Source organism: Nymphalis io, chromosome 11 (genome assembly GCF_905147045.1).
Source record: "Nymphalis io chromosome 11, ilAglIoxx1.1, whole genome shotgun sequence".
Taxonomy (NCBI): Eukaryota; Metazoa; Arthropoda; class Insecta; order Lepidoptera; family Nymphalidae; genus Nymphalis; species Nymphalis io.
In genome coordinates this window covers 3,419,069-3,431,545 of record NC_065898.1, presented here as the reverse complement: position 1 = coordinate 3,431,545, position 12,477 = coordinate 3,419,069, and the positions used below count along the sequence as shown (strand labels likewise).

At 31.9% G+C, this 12,477-nt stretch overlaps 1 protein-coding gene across 9 annotated transcripts in view; it reads left to right on the top strand.

Moving 5' to 3' along the window:
- LOC126771858 (NAD kinase-like) overlaps positions 1-12,477 on the top strand; it is a 43,119-nt gene that overhangs the window by 17,756 nt on the left and 12,886 nt on the right. For 5 of the 9 annotated variants that reach the window (XR_007669570.1, XM_050492008.1, XM_050492010.1 and 2 more), the window contains one exon: positions 11,949-12,032. Coding sequence is in view for 8 of the 9 variants with exons in the window: in XM_050492008.1 (XP_050347965.1) it covers positions 11,949-12,032 (84 nt within the window). In the remaining variant the exon portion in view is untranslated. Of the gene's footprint in view, positions 1-1,036; positions 1,183-4,132; positions 4,538-10,865; positions 10,922-11,948; positions 12,033-12,477 lie in introns of those variants that run through there. The other 4 variants (XM_050492007.1, XM_050492011.1, XM_050492009.1 and 1 more) reach the window with 4 other exon arrangements.

The following is a 12,477-nucleotide window of genomic DNA, read 5'->3' as shown; positions in this document are numbered from 1 at the left end:
GTTGGATTATAACATGGCTTTCAAAATTGTTAATTTTAATTATTTCCAAAGGTTTTCTTAATAAAACAATATCAAAAAATGTAAAGCACACGGAACCGCGAGCAGAACCGTAACAGCCTGTGAATGTCCCACTGCTGGGCTAAAGGCCTCCTCTCCTCTTTTTGCAGAAAACGCGAGCAGAAACAAGCAAATAAATAGGTAGAAAGATATGCTTCTTATTTAAATAACCTTTTGATCCACACGTGAAAGAGTGAACGCCTATAATGCAAATACAAGCGATAATCGTTCTACTATGTAGTTGTAATATCGCTCAAGTTAGTTTACAGTCTTCGTAGGATGATCACCAAGATCATTCATAATTACAAATTATTGTTATTATAAAGATTAAATGTATTTTCATTTATAAAACTAATTCATTACTTAGCAGAATTATCTTTATGATATTGCTACTCGTATTTAGTAATGTATATATCGTATAATATATTTATATGTCTGTCGCGTCGCATATCTTGTGGACGAATGATGATATCTACTGCAACCAAATTTCTGAACAGTTGCTAAGTTCGATTTTATGATTTTTAACTAAACTATTGTGTAAACTAAACTATTTTGGTACCTAGACCTTAATCTCCTAAATCTCTTTGAATACAACATCAACAAAAAAGCAACTTTTGTAGCGTCAAAACGTTTTGGTTATAAAAGTTTTACAGAAGTCAATTGACTTGCTGAGCTTTGTGCTAGCCCGTCTGGATAGGTATCACCCACTTACCACATATTCTATCACCAAACAGCAATGCAGCGTAAAAAATGGTTAATAATTTTACAGTGCTAATGTCTATGGGCGGTCGTGACCATCTACCATCAGATGGCCCATTTGCCAGTCTGCCTACCTATGCCATACCTATAAAAATATTATCAATTATTATTGTCGATGTCAATAACATTTTTATTGATACGTGAGATATAAACAAACGTTTTTATCGAACGATCATTGCTATCAGAGACATCTAGACTGTAAAAGTTCGATAAGGAACCACGCCACGCATGGGTCATACATGATAACAGGATCATAAAAATCCGTGCAATCAGTCTATGTTTTAATCTATAACTCGCAACACGCAGGTTAAACCCATGTCTAAGTAAATCGATATTTGTGTATAACACGATGGCTCCAGGAAGGGTGTGAGTATATTTGTTATTGCTTTATTAAAAAAAAAATGTTGTATCTCCAACGACTGACATGTAGTCCGTGGAGACACAACGTATTTTAAAGGTTTTTTTTTTTTTTTTATAGAAAGAACATGCAAAAAATTTGGTCACAAAAAACTGCAATGTTCTTCTGTAAGAAGACATTTCACTCGTGAAATGTTGAAAACCGTGGTTCGGTTATGCGCTATTTTGATGCGTGTAGTTTTAATGTTATAATCATGATAGTAAATGTCGCGTATCACTTTCTGATATTTCACGATAGCGTTCCGCAGTGAGTTTCGAGTTTTTTCTTAAAGATTAGACTTTGTAAAGTAACTAGAGTATTCGAGTGCTTGTAAAATTTAAAATAAACAGTCTGTGTTAGATGTTCTTTCATTTCGATCCTCTGGACAGTTATTTCTAACTAAGGTACTATACGTTTACATCTAAAGACACCCGCTCGAATTAGCATTTGTAAATAGTATTTGTTTCAACAGTTGAATTTTTTTTTTTTTTATAGAATAGGAAGGTGGACGAGCATATGGGCCACCTGATGGTAAGTGGTCACCAAACGCCCTTAGACATTGGCATTGTAAGAAATGTCAACCATTGCTTATAGCCAATGCGCCACCAACCTCGGGAACTAAGATTTTATGTCCCTTGTGCCTGTAATTACACTGGCTCACTGACCCTTCAAACCGGAACACAACAATATCAAGTATTGCTGTTTTGCGGTAGAATATCTGATTAGTGGGTGGTACCTACCCAGACGGGCTTGCACAAAGCCCTACCACCAGTGAATACAGTTGTTGGCTTAAATAAACTAAACGCAAATTTACAGTTCAGAATTCGATCACTTCTTTGTTACTTCCTCCGACTACTTATTTATATTTCCTTCGCGAATGTTTAATTGCAATCTAACAATTGTCGATAAAAAGCTATATTTTTTTACAATACGTAATTATCATGAAGTGTATTTGTGTGTTAGTGTAAGAGAGAGACAAGGATTGTTTAAAACAAGGAAAACATATTAACAAACTCTGAACAACATTAGCATCATCCGACGTCGTAAACGTTTTCAGTTACGGTGTATATAATATAATTATGTATTCAAAACCACATTCAAGACCTGGTAGTGGTTTTGTATAATAATATTGTAAAGATAATCTTGTGGTTACGTTTAATTAACGTCATTGACACGTGGCCGGACCACAAGATTATTATATTAGCATTACCAGCCATAGTTAAATACGTATGGAACACGGTGCAATTTAATAAGAAAAATAATATAAATATATATATTATTTTTATTGAACAAATAAATTGACTGCAACTTCATTTAAACTGCTTTGAATTTAAGGTCGAATTTAATTAGTTTTTCTTTTTGATATGTTACGTTTCATATGCAAAGTACCTGTTACATGTTTTGAGTTGTTCGAGCTCGCTTTTTATGGATCCTAATGGTTTGCTTTTGTTATAAAGTTAATATTACAATAAGTAAAAAATGTGATTTGATGTGAATGTTTTTGTTCGTATGAGGAATACCAAATTACATATAATAGAATTCGTATGAAGATCCACTCGTTAGGTATGACAAGAACATCCTTCTTACAAGTTCATAAATAAAAAATATAAAATAACTCACAAAAACTTAATTGCCTTCTTCTTATACAATGGTTGTTTTTTTGATACTACAGCGAGATAGATTTGCGCAAAAACACATAAGAAATATGTGCCTCGTTTACATATCATCACGTTCTTTGTTTTTATCTTTAATGTGCTTCTGTTAGTTTATATCATCATTAAACCCATTTTTTTATATTATAATTTGTAACTTTATATAATTAATCTAATGATGTAGATTGCGTTGCAATATTTAAAAAAAAACCTGTTTCTTTAAATGAAGTAAACCTTGACCTGTAAAGTGCACCGATTGTTCTAAATATATTGAGACTATCATTAATGATATTCAGTGTTTTTGAATAGGTTTAGCTACGATTGAGTTGCTCAACGTCTAATCGTCGCGTGTATGTCGGTCAATGTTGCTGTGACACCTCACACGATCGATACATAATGACCTGACTTTTGAAAACTGCTGCGCAAGTAAATTTGCCTGCATGTATGACACCTTGCGTCACTCACTTTCGATTTTTTAACCATATACAGTTTTAATGACAATTATAAATAATTTTAATGTTAAAAATGTCGTATGTACAGACTTTTTGTTACGTTGGAAAAACGCATTACGCGTTTCCCCACTGGGACAGTGGGGGGTATGTGGGGTCGCCGATATCCGAGGCGCCGAGTGCACCCTAACATCGGAATAACCACTAAAAAACCAGCGGTTCCGTCTTAACGAGAAGCGCCACGAGATCGCTTGCGCATGCTACCGCGACGCTCTCACGGACGGCCTGCCTCTGCAGGCCTCCATTCTCTAAGGGGATTACCAGGGTACTGAGAAACCCCCTAGTCCCAGCGCCTTTTTCTGCTCCCCGGTATGTACAGACGTAGCATCATAAACATTGAATTACTTAGTGTAAAATGAAAATTTTAGCTTTTTTTGCTTATCATAAAAAGTTATTTTTTACAATTAGCAAGTTTCCATTGTTAAATGATTGATAAGACAAATAATTTAAAATCCTAAACGTCATATGAACAAATAATATCTACTGTGATAGATTTATTTAATAAGTATATTTCGAACTAAGAGTGGCGTCTAAAAATATAAATTATTATATTAAATGAACTACAGATACGATCAATTTGCCTTGCTTGTAAGTGCAACAAGCAAACAAGTGCATTTTTAAAGCTTTTCAACTCAATATTTCTTAAAAAATTTAAATTGTTGCGCGTAACTGAAACTTCGCAAATGGTAACATCAAGGTCATGAATGTCAAGTCTAACGCAAGTCGCAAACGGTGTAAGTCTGAGATTGATAGAGTTCGGAGTTGGATGCGCACGCGTCGTTCCATCGATCGCTCGTAAAGTATCCGACGCTTCGCGTAATAATTCAAATAAATACCTGAATATTAATACAATTAAACTTTTCGTATAATGATTTACGTCATATAGCAAATTACCGGCGAGTGTTTTTTATGAATTTTTCATTGATTAAAACTTTTCCGGTTACTGCAACCTTCGTGGAAGTGATGTAAAGTTTGTTTATAGAACATTACTTTATTATGCGTGTAGTGTTTTGTTTTAATCGCTAAATAACTTCATTTTAAAGGTATACTATATTACGGAAATTTATAAAATCGATTTTGTCAAAAATGTTGCGAAGACAATTTTCTCACGAATCCGGCAAAACGGAGCTTGTTCGTGCACGGGAAGAATATTTTGACAGCAGGTTGGTTATCAATTCATTTCTAACTAGATTAATTAAATCATAGAAATTAAAACTGGTGGTAGGGCTTTGTGCAAGCTCGTCTGGGTAGGTACCACCCACTCATCAGATATTCTACCGCAAAACAGCAATACTTGATATTGTTGTGTTCCGGTTTGAAGGTTGAGTGAGCCAGTGTAATTACAGGCACAGGGGACATAAAATCTTAGTTCCCAAGGTTGGTGGCGCATTGGCTGTAAGCGATGGTTGACATTTCTTACAATGCCAATGTCTAAGGGCGTTTGGTGACCACTTACCATCAGGTGGCCCATATGCTCGTCCACCTTCCTATTCTATAAAAAAAAAAAATGATTACAGTCGAATGAACTTTTCCCCCAATTTTGTTAAAATGTTAAAGCCATGGAGAAACCAAAACACTTATGGTTAGTACGAATATTGGTCGTTTAGTACTTATTATATAATTCAACCATCGTATTTTGTAAACCAACTTTCTTTTACCAATACTTTATACTACATTATGACGTAAGTACATGTCCGTACTTAGAATGACGAGGTTTTTTTTTATAATATACATTCTTAATGTTAATTTTATTATTTTATAAAATTATTTTCATTGTGTGTTATTTATAATTAGTGCATTTATATAAGAGAATGTAATCATCTAATTTATCTCAGAGAAAGGATAATAATTCACAGACATAACTTTAAAAAAAACAATAATTTCCTCTACATGAAATTTAATATATCGTTATGTTAAAAAAATATCTGTCATGATACGTCGAGTTACCCGTATTCGGTCAGTAACAAGATTTTTTTACATATGACCGTCAGTGAACTCAAATATTAGACTATCGTATAATTTGATCTGAATAATAATATCCTTATAGAATACACGTATTATACAAACAGTTTTTATGAGTATAGTTATATGATGTTACTAAATTAAACTATACGAATAGGACAATATTTTCAAATCAGAATTAACAAAGTTACACGTCGTTTGACATTTTGAGCTATAAATGTAATGCTAAATGCTGTTCATTACTGATCTGTGATCAAATGTATAAAGAGAGCTTGCTTACAAAATAAGATAAATATATAATGTATTATGTAAGAATAAAGATCGAGGTGAAAAAAATTTACTAAAATATTGAAACTATATTATCCGAAGTAATCTTTACTTTAATTATTTTTATTAATAAATAAGCCATATATCATTATTTTATTACGTTGTCTAAATGTACGCGCATAAAGATGATCAATGGATTAATTTAAATAAAAGTTGTGTATACAACAGTTTACGTCAGAGCCGACATTATATTATAATAAAATAAACTTTAAAACAAATACAATACTAAACGTCAGTATTTAATATAATGTGCATAACAAAAGAGGTTCGTTAAAAAATATTAATTAAGATAATTACAAAGATGCATTTATCATGCATACTATTAATGGCAATCCACGTGCGCATACCTTTGATTATAATGAATTCATAATGGAAAAGGTGAGGAAATAATCAGGTTGAAAACCGAGCTACAAAGTACAAAGTGTAAGAAAACTTGCACGTTTCTAAATCTGGTCTTGTAGATACCAAACCGCACTGCAGCATAATGGAAACCACGTAAACTTCAAATCTTTTCCTCAATCAGAGAAGATGCCTTTACCCAGCTAAGCTTAACCGATGATTCCAAATTTAAACCATCAAGCACCACTGGATTTTCATGTGCTGAATTTGTGTTTATAATTTATCTCGTGCTTGGTGCCACCTGCATACGGTGGATGATAATCTGCCACGTGTATTCACTAACCTGAATTGGAGCAGCGTGGTGGTGTAAGGTCCAAAACCTTCCTTAAAAAAGGAGAAGAGGCCTTATCCTAGCAGTGGGACATTAACGGGCTAACAGCCTGTAATTGTTCACCTTTTGTCATTAAATAGTTTTGCTTTACTGCAAATCTGTGGGAATGAACTACATAATTATAATAAGTCGCAAGTAAACATGTTAATAAATGTTATTTTATAATCAAATTTAGTATCAGTTGTTGAAAGACTTGTTGATATCGAAATGTAGGGTAGTCGTTAGTGTAGCTTATTTTATGTTGGTAAACATTACATTATCGATCTTGACATGAAGTACGATTTACTTTTGTGTTGTTCATTGTACTTGAGTAGTAAGTGCAAAAAATTAATGCTGCATAATTTTTCCAATTCTATTGTTCCAATATCCAATCTGATTGATTTAAAATAATACTCCCTGTTTCAAATGTTTAAACAAAGAAGGATAGCAAGCCTTTTAATACTGCCAAGTTAGTTTAGTCTAGAGATTATTGGTTTTAAACCAAATTTCATGAAAATTCATCCAGTGGCTTAGCCGTGAAAGCGTGACAGACAGCGTTACTTTCGCATTTATAATATTAGTACAGATAAGATGCCAAAATGAATATAGCCATTTAGGTAAAGTAAGTAACGACTCGTAAATATCACGCTGTTGAGCAAAGGTTCTCATCTCGAGGAGGTTTTGGAGCTTATTCCCCTACGCTGCTCCAATTTGAATTGGTAGATACACTTGTGTCAAAATTTTATCCGCCACACGAAGGAAAATAAAGTAAATCAAAACTCTCTGGTATTGTCCCGGCTTTAAATCCACAATTTTCAAGTAAGATTAGCGAGTTACAGCCACTGAGCCATCTTGGTTCGTTTAGATTATGTACGGTACTAACTAATATTTTGATAATAAGCTTCTATGTAATGGAGAATTAAGGCAAACAAAAATACATATTGTTATATACAATAAATAGGATTTTTAACACATCTTTGATAGTATTGTCGAAACCAACAAAACCATAATAGAGAAATGTGGATAAATTAATTTGAAGTTATTTGTCACGAATCAAAATGTAAACGGAAAATGATAAACGTGAGCCACGAGAGAACGATCTACCAACACTAAATCAAATAAACATAATTTATAACTAATCTTAAAAAATAATAGTTCGGTAAGCAGGTTTTGTCATTTGCAAAGGCACATTATGTTTTTTACAAAAGTATTTTTGTGATCAAGTCTGTTGCTGTTTTCGTTATTTAAGACACAGCAAGTGAGCAATAAATAAATAATGTTATAATTGAATTACGACAACCGCTGGGAAACTCAAAAGGCTATCGACCGCACAACCGTATTATTTACAGAGGCATTATATTCCCTCGCAACCAATATGCGATCATGACCAGACCTCAGAGACCACAACACGTCTCCACAAGGCCACGGCTATACATGTTTTCCAAGAACGGTAATTTAAACAGGGGTGTGTTTGATACCTTAGCTGCCTATGCCTATAAAAAATTACCGCCCCTGTATATAAAGCACTAAAACATTAATGGTATGTTAGAATTAAATTAAACAAGAAAACAACGAAAGTCTGTTAATAATAAAATGTATATCGCAATCAGTATCTTTAGATATTGATGCTTATAATTATTATTTGGAATCGCCACTTTTTTGTGATGTCCTATACACACAGTTTGGTGGATTTTAACTGGTGAGGTATGGATTCAAAGACTGCGACTAAAGATATTTCGCTAACAATTTTTGCGCAACGGTGATGTTATTTAGTCCTTGCCTTGCCATTCGATCGCAGTAAATACAGCTATTATAAAATGATGGGTTTAAAGTTTACATTTTAAACGACAATCATGCCGCGACATAATGATGTTATTAACACTTCTATATTTAATGTATTAGTATATAATATATTTATTATTATTAATTACTTACATTGCAATATCGATTTGAAGATTTATTATAATGCTTTTAAAACTATGTCGTTTGTCACAAACAAATGTAGTTTTATATTTAAAAGTTAACGATTTATAACAAAAACGTAACATCGGTTATAAAACAATAGTGAAACCCCAAAGAATTCTATGCGTCATGAGTGATCAAGTTTTTTTCGCCTAAAGATGAAACGTGAAGACCATGTAAAATTGTGGAGTTTGAATTGCTGAACAATTTTGTCTTGTCTGTAATTTAAAAATGATTTAGGTTGAAGATTTAAAGGTCATCAACGATTATATCATTAATTCAAGTGAAAAATTTCGATAGTAATAAGCGAGTATTAGTTTGATCTAATTGAACGTATAAATCCGGTGATCGACTAATATCTTCAACATTTACATTTAGTTTAACGCTGTAATATGACTGTCTACACGCGGCGACTTGTATAAAGTATTGTTCGATTTTGATTATTTTATACATAATAATAGTTATCGTTTAATAAATATAAGCTTTTGCGGGATCTTTTCAGTTCAGAGGTATTGTTTTCCATGCCGGTGACTTTTGTCAAGCAATAAGCAAGTGTAACGCTTCCGTGCTCAAAGATTTTGACTTTGAATTAATTGAGATTTTATAAGAGAATCTGACCATTGGTGATGATTTAACCAGAATTTAATCATAGAATTTTATCTTATACTGTTTTTCTGAAAAAGAGCGCAATTAGTACTCTACGGATTCGGAACACGAAAAACCAATAATTCGAATTATGAGGTTGGATTATTAAAATTCAATTAAATGCGATTAGTTTCGCATGATTTTATTGTTTTTATTGCATTAGTGACAAGGTCAAGGTTTGTTATGCAACTGTATTTATTACAAAGAAGTTCCAAGGTTAACATTTTATATTTCTTAATTCAAAATCACTAATTAAAATTGGACATACGTAAGGCCAGATTCACTTTGATCTCTTTGACGGATCGTATCTCCGTCGTGTGGTACTAGCGTTATCATGAATGCTAATTTGGATACAAAACTACAACTACGCGATAATGAGATACGCCGTTGCAATATATACCGTATGTTATACGTACCATTCTTTACTAGTAAAGTAAAGTAAAGTAAAGTAAAGTCTAGTATAGGATGGACCTATTGTAATACAGTAATACGCTAGTTCTTTGCGATGCGGTTTTTCTCGAACAACGGCGTAACTAGCTTTTATTTAAAGAAAAAAAGTCAACTTCGCCCATAGACACTGACATCTTTACGTCGTCAATAAACATCTGACCATTGAATCTAAAATATCTTAAATGAATCCAAGATGTGCGTCTAAATTCACTGACCTATTCGTCCGTAATACCGAATCAAAACAATACTGAATATTGATCTCTGGCGATGACCTTAACATAAAGAATAAATACTTATAAACTTAATATATTATAATTAACTTAAAAGAATCGTTGAATTCTCTATAGCAAATAAAAAACGTTTTTTAATGATATTTTAAAAGAACAAGCGTAGCTAAATTTAAAAAGAATTTTATATATATTTTTATTGGAGCGAAACGTCGTATGTATTAGGTAGAACTTAAAAAATTGCTTCAAAAGTTAAGTTACACATTGATAACTATTTAACAACAAAGGGAATAAATAAAAATATTATAAAACAAGTAAATAGTCGTTATGTGATCTCCCGTAAAGTAAACAATTTTCACTTACAGTATTTTCAGCTAACAATGGCGATATATTAACTGAAGTGTCGGAAAAACAACAGCAAGGTTAATTCAATACTGGCCGTTTGTGTGCCGCTGATTTGGTTATTATACAGTGTGTTTCTTTTCGGTTTTATCGCTTGATATCGGTTACACTAAAAAGTTTTTTAAAGTTGTTTTTTTTTCAATTATGTCTAACAAATAAGTGCCTTACTTTTAAAACTGTGGCTGTTAAGTGAAACATTAATTTTGGTCTATCTGTCTTTATTGATTTGACATTTGGAAGAAGAAGACACAGCATTGTTTAAATAATCAAGCCCTTAAACAATGTTTATTAATAAGGCCTTTAGAGTTTGTTCTTCTACGTTTCAGAACAAACGAATATTGGATACAAAATTGTTAGAATTTTGCCTCTTGACAATTTTCCTTATTAATATCTTGCCTTTTTGGCTAAGAACGAAAGAAAGTATAAACACAAGCTTAGTATATATAAAAAATTCAGGGGCGTAAGCTCTAGATTTGAATCTGGAGCTGTCAAATATCATAAACGTGTTCTAACAAAATGCCTTGATGAAATATCATTTAACTATCTCGTTGGTATAGTGACCAGATTTTCAGGCTACATGTCCCGAGTTCGTGTTTCAAACCAAATAAAAAGAAAGAAAAGGTTTCTTGCCGCTTATTCTCAATTCAATTGTCATTAAAATAACGAATTACTTAATATATATATATAAATTTTTATTTTTAATTGACAAGATATTCAATAACTTGCTCATAATATCACAGCATGTATAATACAAAATAATTCAATGTTACATGTAATAAGTATTTATTTAGTCAACCAAGGAGTTAAAGATCAGTGGTTCCTGGCTCGACTTGCTGACAATTGGACGTGTATAATGTGTTCAGGTAGATCTGTTTTTATCATAAAATATAATTTCATTGTAAACGCACTATATACTTACATACGTACGTATATCAAACACTTCGAATTTATCAGCAATTGACTGAAAATCATGCGCGAATATATAAATAAACACTAATTTATATATTGATTACACAAATTATATAATATTGTTCGAGTGTTCTAGATATTTGTCCATTTATTTTAACAAATATAACTATTATTTACTTAGAAATTATTCGATATTTGAATATTTATCTATTTATGTAGTTATTATTAATTTTTTCAATATTTCGCACTTTAACAATAAGAATAATTATAATAGTTTAGATATCCCAAAATGTATTTGTTTTAATCAGTAACAGATTAGATAAAAAAACATGTGCATTAAATTGAAATCTTGGAAATAGTATAAAAATAATATTAAATGCACTGACAAGAATCATACGATATCTACACTAAAATTATAAATTCGAAAATAACTCTTTTATTCAACAAATACTTCTTTATATCTAACTCAGCCGCGGGCAGAGACTAAACTATATATAAATACGCAAAGACATAACAGTTCAGTGTCTGTTTCTCCTCTGTTTGTCAAGCGGTTTCTTTTTCTTTCTTTTTTTTTTGTAGTTATTGAAGAGTTTTAGTGTTACCAATAACAAAAAATAATAATAAGATTAGGAAACATGCAAATTTTATATATATTTTCAATTATGTCGAATATCGATCATGGGTCGAACAGTAATTCACATAAATGTAAGTTAATGCGTTATAATTATATGATAGGACTTTCTGCATTAAATACCGATCAAAAATACTCATATATTCTGCGTTGAATGGTGAGTGATCTCGTGTAGTTACAGGAACAAAGAACGTAAAATCTTAGATTCCATAGTAGACGGAACATTAAACGCTATTTAAATGGATTATACTTGCAGTGCCAGACGATAGCCAAAGGTTGAGCTATTCACAATCATTATGTATATATATGTAAAAATAAAATCAATTAAGTTTATTCTAATTTTGTTACAGGAGGACAAGGTCTCTGAACGCTCCGTCTCCAATACAACATTTTGGACCATGCGGCAGAATAATGAAGAACTCGGCAATGGTTATGTAAGTAATGAATAAAAAAATTTATATAGAATTATATCAAAATATATTAAGCCACAGTCTCAAGTTAACAATGGTTACATTTTAAAGTAGGTAATGCTTGGCATGCGTTGCAATACGACTTACGCTCTATTGTACGTTAGATGGTTATACAGAAGGAAACCTCTGGACAGCCAGTAAATATCAACAATGGTTGTACAAAGTTTCAATTCAGTTGAATTAACAATGCTTTCTAATCTATTATTTACAATTACTTAACTATTGTTTTGGGAAGATAATAAAAATATAGTAAACATTATTTATTTATCGATATTAAATTTTTATATATATTTATGAAAATACAGGTAAAATGGCGAAGTAAGAAATGATTAATATTTCTTATGGTGCCAATGCATATGGGCAGTGGTGACCATTTCCCATCAGGTGGCGCCTTAGTCTATCCAAACAT